Source organism: Lolium rigidum, chromosome 4 (genome assembly GCF_022539505.1).
Source record: "Lolium rigidum isolate FL_2022 chromosome 4, APGP_CSIRO_Lrig_0.1, whole genome shotgun sequence".
NCBI lineage: Eukaryota > Viridiplantae > Streptophyta > Magnoliopsida > Poales > Poaceae > Lolium > Lolium rigidum.
In genome coordinates this window covers 71,632,329-71,638,981 of record NC_061511.1, presented here as the reverse complement: position 1 = coordinate 71,638,981, position 6,653 = coordinate 71,632,329, and the positions used below count along the sequence as shown (strand labels likewise).

At 42.3% G+C, this 6,653-nt stretch overlaps 1 protein-coding gene across 1 annotated transcript; it reads left to right on the top strand.

Annotated features, from left to right (window-relative positions):
* The first annotated feature begins 210 nt into the window (after positions 1–210).
* On the top strand, positions 211–6,277 carry LOC124646493 (glyoxysomal fatty acid beta-oxidation multifunctional protein MFP-a-like). The gene is made up of 18 exons (XM_047186600.1): positions 211–320; positions 1,351–1,422; positions 1,604–1,669; positions 1,771–1,827; positions 1,950–2,017; positions 2,153–2,234; positions 2,585–2,640; positions 2,749–3,051; positions 3,153–3,239; positions 3,364–3,538; positions 3,654–3,775; positions 3,904–4,067; positions 4,153–4,407; positions 4,570–4,691; positions 4,776–4,897; positions 5,318–5,466; positions 5,551–5,689; positions 5,807–6,277. The coding sequence occupies exons 1-18, from the start codon at positions 227–229 to the stop codon at positions 5,852–5,854; spliced, it is 2,181 nt and encodes a 726-aa protein (XP_047042556.1). The 5' UTR covers positions 211–226; the 3' UTR covers positions 5,855–6,277.
* Positions 6,278–6,653: the final 376 nt, after the last annotated feature.

The following is a 6,653-nucleotide window of genomic DNA, read 5'->3' as shown; positions in this document are numbered from 1 at the left end:
GGCCTCTATACGGTTGTCTGTTAGAGTTGCCCATCGTCTTCACATGGCTCTGCTGCCGCTGCCCGACACGACATAATCACATAACTGCCTCGCTGATGGCGACCGACTCCATTATATTCGCGCCCTGTGCGGCCTCCGAACAACCGAACGCAGCCAGCGGCTCGGCGAGCGGAAGAGAGAGAGGAGGAAGATCTGAGGAAGCGGCGCGAAGCGAAAGGGAGTGCCAATGGCGAAGGGGAGGACGGAGATGCAGGTCGGACCCGACGGCGTCGCCGTCATCGCCATCGTCAACCCGCCCGTCAACGCCCTCTCCGTCGACGGTAAACCGATCCCTTCTTCGTCTCCTCCTTTTTCCAGTAACCTTTGCCCACTTCAGGCTTCTACCCTGTCTGCTAGTGCTACATGCCATTGTGCAATGCCCTTGGGAATAAATTATTAGGTATATTCGGCCAAGGCCCCTGGCTGGCGCTTGGGGTTATCTTACTGGAGTAGTACTACAGCTATTTTAGGTAGAACACAGCAATTTTACCGGTAATGCTACCTAGCGGTGTTACATCTACCGTCCAGTCCTTTGAAATTGGTGAGTCTTTTGACATTTATCTAATGTAAAACTAATAATTGAAACAGAGGTGAAACTTTTATGAAACAAAAGTGATACATGAAAAATATTGTGAAACATTGTGACAAAAAGTGAAATTGATGAGTCACTGCTGACATCACTCTAGTTTGTTCAACAAAAAAAAATTCGTGTTTCAGTTATGTTTCAATTATGTTTTAGATTTATTTCATAATTTTGTGAAAGAATTGTTTACCACATGGGTGATATCACTGACGTCACTCCTGTAGGTGCAGTTGCCTTTAAAAAGAGGTTTTCGTAGTACTACACCTCTTGCTGCCGAGTAGTTAAGGACGACTTCGTAGACTGCTCGCCGCTGGCACTACGACCCATCCTCCCGCCCAATCCGCAACGGTACTTTTTGGTCATCATGCTCACCGCTCACGGCCTAGTGGATCTAAAAGTTTTTTCTCGCAACATGGCCGTCTTCGACAATGCTCGGCCGTCTTCGTGGGCAAACGCAGAGGATAGAGGCCTTCACCAGACTGCTCCCATTGATTAGCTCGTTTGGGTTGAGTCATATCTTCGACTTGCACATAAATCTTTTTTTTATCAATGCATCGAAACGTAATGTCTTTTGCATTCGGGAGAAAAAAGTAGGATACTGATTGTTGATCTATTTAGATGCAAATTATTATATCAACTAGATTAACAAGTTCTTACCACAATTTTGTTTCTTAAAAGTTAACTATTGAGTTCCTTTGTCTAAGATATGTCTCGTGATATATTTTCAGTATTGTATAGCTTGAATGGCCACTATGAAGAAGCAGTTCGAAGGAATGATGTGAGAGCTATTGTTCTTACAGGTAATAGTCATTTTCAAATTTATTGTCCTTTTGTGGATAATATACACTATAAAAATTTCTGAATAGAATGCACATGCCACAATATTGGAGGAAATTTTCTACTCTTTACTCTTTTGTAGTTTCTATTATCTGAACATATTTTTCTGTGTGAGTTAATTTGCTTTCCCTTGAAAAAATTCAGGAAAAGGAGGGATATTTTCTGCTGGACTCGATTTAAGTGCCTTTGGTGATATTCAGAGAAACAAACGTGCGATTAGCCTTCATTGAGAAATTTTCTGTCAAGACCATTTTATTATGTATCTACATAGCTATGCTGACACTGATGTGCAAAATTTATATTTCTAATAGCGGAGCAGCTAAAGGTTGCCTACACGTGGGTTGATGCCATGACTGATATTCTCGAAGGTATTTGCGCAATTCACCCCTCTTCTCATATTTTTCCGGAATACACAGGTCAGCTGCATACCATTATATTAGTAAATCTAACGGTTGCATAACGTATTTTTCATGGGTTTTCTCTCTGTTAGATGCTGGGAAGCCGTCAGTGACTGCTATTGATGGCCTTGCTCTTGGTGCAGGATTAGAAATTTCCATGGTGCAGAGTTTACCTACTTGCTTTGTTCTTCTTGGTGCAGGATTAGAAATTTCCATTGAGTACTTGCTTCGTTCTTCTGGTTATCAGATAAATTCCAGAATGACTAGTTTTATCGAGTTGGGTTTCTTCTATTAGGTATGCCAAGCACGCATTTCAACCCCAAATGCTCAATTAGGCCTCTCAGATTTTCAAATCGGACTAATACCTGGATTTGGAGGTAGTATGACTTCTATATTTTATTAAAGAAAGAAAGCTTATATTATGTGCATTTCCTGCCATAGCCTATCCTGTAATTTTCACTGGTAACACCATTACAGCAGTGTCTTTTTTTTGCGGGGACCATTACAGCAGTGTCAGCGGAGAAAGTTATTGTTTTCTCTGTATGAGCCTAATGAACAAGACTCCAATTTACCATATGCGTCATATGCCAAAATTAAGTTGATTTCCTTCCATTGTTCCTTGTGCCATGCCATGCACTAGATTATGCATTACTACTATGAAATTATTACCATGGTATATTGGTATTCTACTTTATACGATATGTTTGATATTAGTCCTACATTTCAGGAACACAGCGACTTCCGCGCCTTGTTGGACTGACAAAAGCACTTGAAATGTTGATGGTACGTTCTCTTAGTTCTCTCATTTACCATGGGTTTCTTTCATTTTTCTTATGCATAGCACATTAACTTCTTATTTTGAAAATCATAAAACAAACCCATTTTGACCAGCTCTCAAAGCCAATTAAAGCTGAAGAAGCTCATGAGCTGGGTCTAGTCGACGACGTTGTTTCACCAAATGATTTGTTGAATGTTGCTCGCCGTTGGGCTTTGGATATCTCTGAGTCAAGAAGGCCATGGGTCCGAGCGCTCTACAAATCTGACAAGCTTGAATCCCCTGAGGAGGCCAGAGAGATCCTCAATTTTGCCAGAGTTCAGGCTCAAGAGCAGGCTGCCAATCTTCACCATCCACTCGTCTGTATCGATGTTATCGAAGAAGGAATAATTTCCGGGCCCCGAGCCGGGCTTCGGAAGGTATGCGTCATTCAACATTTGCCTTTCTGTCTGGCATTTGGCTTGACAAGGAAACTAATAAAACTTTAAATTTATCTGAGCTGTCTGCAACACAAATGCAGGAAGCCATTGCTTTCCAGGAATTATTTTTCTCAGACACATGCAAAAGCTTGGTCCATGTGTTCTTTTCACAGCGTGCAACGTCAAAGGCAAGGGAGATGGATATATCGTTGTTTTTTTTGGAAAAAAAAAACTGTAGTGACCTTTTAGTGCTTACATAACTGTATTTACATTTAGGGATCTTTTATCATAAATACATCAATTGCGCAACAGGTTCCTGGGATCACAGACTTGGGATTGAAGCCTCAGAAGGTATCTAAAATTGCCGTTGTTGGCGGTGGACTTATGGGTTCAGGAATCGCAACCGCGCTGATACTGAGCCACTATCATGTCATACTCAAAGAAGTCAATGAGAAATATCTAAATGAAGGAATTGACAGGATAAAAGGTAGAAGATGGGTTAACCTTATTTACATCCTAGTAACTTCCTATCCCAAATTTCTTGCATATTGATTTGGACCAGCCGAATATAAAGGGGTGTTTAACTGCATTCCTTTGATCAGGAAACTTGCAGAGTCGTGTAAGTAAAGGGAAAATGACCAAGGAGAAATATGAGAAGACACTCTCACTTCTTACAGGTGTCCTGGATTATGAGAAATTCAAGAACATGGATTTAGTTATTGAGGCAAGTTTTATATCTAATTAGCACACAATCTGCTGCGTCAAGCAAAGTAACAGAAGGAGAGAGCCCTACTAAAATATATAGGTTTCTCCATTTTGGTTACCCTATGCTGCTTCTTCTCAATATGACAGGCAGTTTTAGAGAATGTGAAGTTGAAGCAGCAGATTTTTGCTGAACTGGAGCGACACTGTTCTCCCCACTGTTTTCTTGCCACTAACACTTCCACCATTGATCTTAACCTAATCGGAGAGAAGACAAATTCCCAAGACCGCATTGTCGGCGCACACTTCTTCACGTAAGGAAATAGTAATCATGTTCAGGCAAAACTATTTAATTGTGATTTCTGAACTACTTATGTATATACTCTTTACTTTCCACAGTCCAGCTCATATCGTGCCTCTTCTTGAGATAGTCCGCACCCCTCTTACCTCTCCACAAGCGGTTCTCACCATGCTGGAAGTGGGGAAGAAGATCAAGAAGACACCAATAGTGGTCGGAAATTGTACTGGCTTTGCAGTGAAGCGTATGTTCTATCCATACACTCAGGCGGCAGTCTTTCTTGTCGACCGTGGAATGGATGTTTACAAGATCGATCAAGCTTGTACCAAATTCGGGATGCCAATAGGCCCATTCAGGTAATTAGGCAACACTATACTGCTCAGATATCGCAGATTGAGATGATTCAAAGGAAATACTCATTAGTGAGATCGTCAATACCGTTTCACGTGGTTTATGCACTTATTCTAATCAAACCACGTTGAATCACATTCCATTTTCATTTAAGGAGCTTCTTGCAGACTGGCAGATCTGGTTGGCTTTGGTGTTGCTCAAACCACTGGCATGCAGTACCTTGATAACTTTCCGGAGAGGGTCTACAAGTCAATGCTGATTCCTCTCATGATCGAAGACAAAAGGACAGGTGAAATTATTCAGTATATCTTACAGTGTTTCCTTGGTTCCCATCGGTGACTGTGCCCACCTTGTGGTTCTTTCTGTTTAACAGGTGAAGCCTCCAAAAAGGGGTTTTACAAGTATGACAGTAACAGGAAGGCGAACCCTGATCCTGAAATCACGAACTATGTAGTGGAGTCGAGGAGAATGGCAGGAACCACACCTGATCCCGAGGTTTGGTTTCAGTTTCCACTGTTTTACCTCATTCCTTTTTGTTCTTCACTTTAGCGACATGATGTTTTCTTGAATATTTGTGAAAGTGAAAATGCTAACGTATAATCCCCAGTATACCACAAAAGAAGATTTCTTCATGAGTTTGATGTTGTCTAGATAGTAGATACTACTGTTTATCGATGGTGAAAGAAGCATGGTAGCCTTCGAATTTACCTGCTGTATTTGGTGAAATCTTACTATTTTGGTGAACTACATAAGCTAAACTAGTTTTAGTGTTGATGGCAGTTTCAGGGGTGCATACATTTATTTGGACTAAATGGTTCTGTGCACACCATGTTTCAGTTGAACCCAAATTTTTGCTATTTATTCGAAACACCAATGGCCGTTTCTAATCAGCACGAGTTTTGTAAATGGTGACAGTTGCTGAAGTTGGATGACGGTGCGATACCAGAGATGGTGTTCTTCCCGGTTATCAATGAAGCCTGCCGTGTCCTGGGCGAGAACATCGCCGTCAAGGCTTCTGACCTTGACATCGCCTCCATATTTGGCATGGGTTTCCCATCATACAGGTGATGTATCCAAATCATCTGTAATGCTGAACACTTAGATGATTCGCCAAGCTGCCATGAAACCGACTTGTGAAATGCATGCAGGGGTGGCATCATGTACTGGGCTGATTCCATCGGCGCAAGGCGCATCCACACGAAGCTGTCGGAATGGGAGGTGAAGTATGGCCAGTTCTTCAAGCCTTGCAAGTACCTGGCAAAAAGGGCAGCTGGAGGTGTTCCTCTGGTGAGAAGAATGACTTGGCACACTGCAGTTTGGTTCTTTTTAGATATTTCAATCCAACTTTTTTCCTGACACTTGTTCATATATACGTGTGAAAATCAAATGAATTTACATTTGCAGAGCGCACCAGCGATGAAGACAATGAACAGGGCCATGGGCAAGCTGTAGATTTTTTTTTTTGAACTTTTTGCAGTCGGAAAGGTTCCTACTGCCTTCTATATTAAGAGACAAAAGATGTCTGAAGTTACATGGTTACATATTTACAAAAGATGGGGGTTTGCCCAGAAGTGAAAGAACAACTATCCAAAGAAATCAAAGAGTCTGAGAAAAGTGTAAAATGAAACTATGCAACTCTTTCTTATTTCTATGGACTAATAGAGCAAAAATTTCCTTAAATCTTCTCTTCCAAGAATCAACTTCAGGCTTAACATTATTGAAGAGTAGATTGTTTCTTTCTTTCCAGATACACCATGCTCCACTAATAAAAACCTCCATAAACATTGGATCGTGCCATTGAATTCTTCCTTGTTCAATTATGTGCCCAACAAGATTTACTGAATGGGCAGGGCAAGAGCATGTGTTCTATGGTTTCTTCTGGAGGATTGACACACATTAAGCAATTGATATTTCTTCTGAATGGGCAGGGGAAGACCGGTCACCAGCCGCTCGGTCGGGAGAAACTCAACGTAACCATTAGTCCATAGGGATTGTCATCAATTACCAAAACCACACATGGGGCTCCATGTTATTTCAACGTGACCGAGCAAGACGGGCGCAGATCATGTCAGCCGCGTCCACACCGGTCGGGCGGCCGGTTGGCCCACGTGGCGGCGTGGTGAAGGGCGAGGGGAGGCAGGGGAGGCGAGGGATTTCCAGTGGTGGCGCCTCTTGGTGATGGTCACCGCCGGTGACCATCCCTATGCATGCCATGGACGGAATCATGCTAGTGTGAGGGATAGGAAGCTCA

Excerpts from the sequence above, each read along its gene's own strand:
- LOC124646493 (XM_047186600.1), top strand. The coding sequence starts at position 227 with ATGGCGAAGGGGAGGACGGAGATGCAGGTCGGACCCGACGGCGTCGCC. Across the intron at positions 1,670-1,770 it reads TGATATTCAGAGAAACAAAC|CGGAGCAGCTAAAGGTTGCC; the intron begins GTGCGATTAGCC and ends TATTTCTAATAG. Across the intron at positions 4,898-5,317 it reads GAACCACACCTGATCCCGAG|TTGCTGAAGTTGGATGACGG; the intron begins GTTTGGTTTCAG and ends AAATGGTGACAG.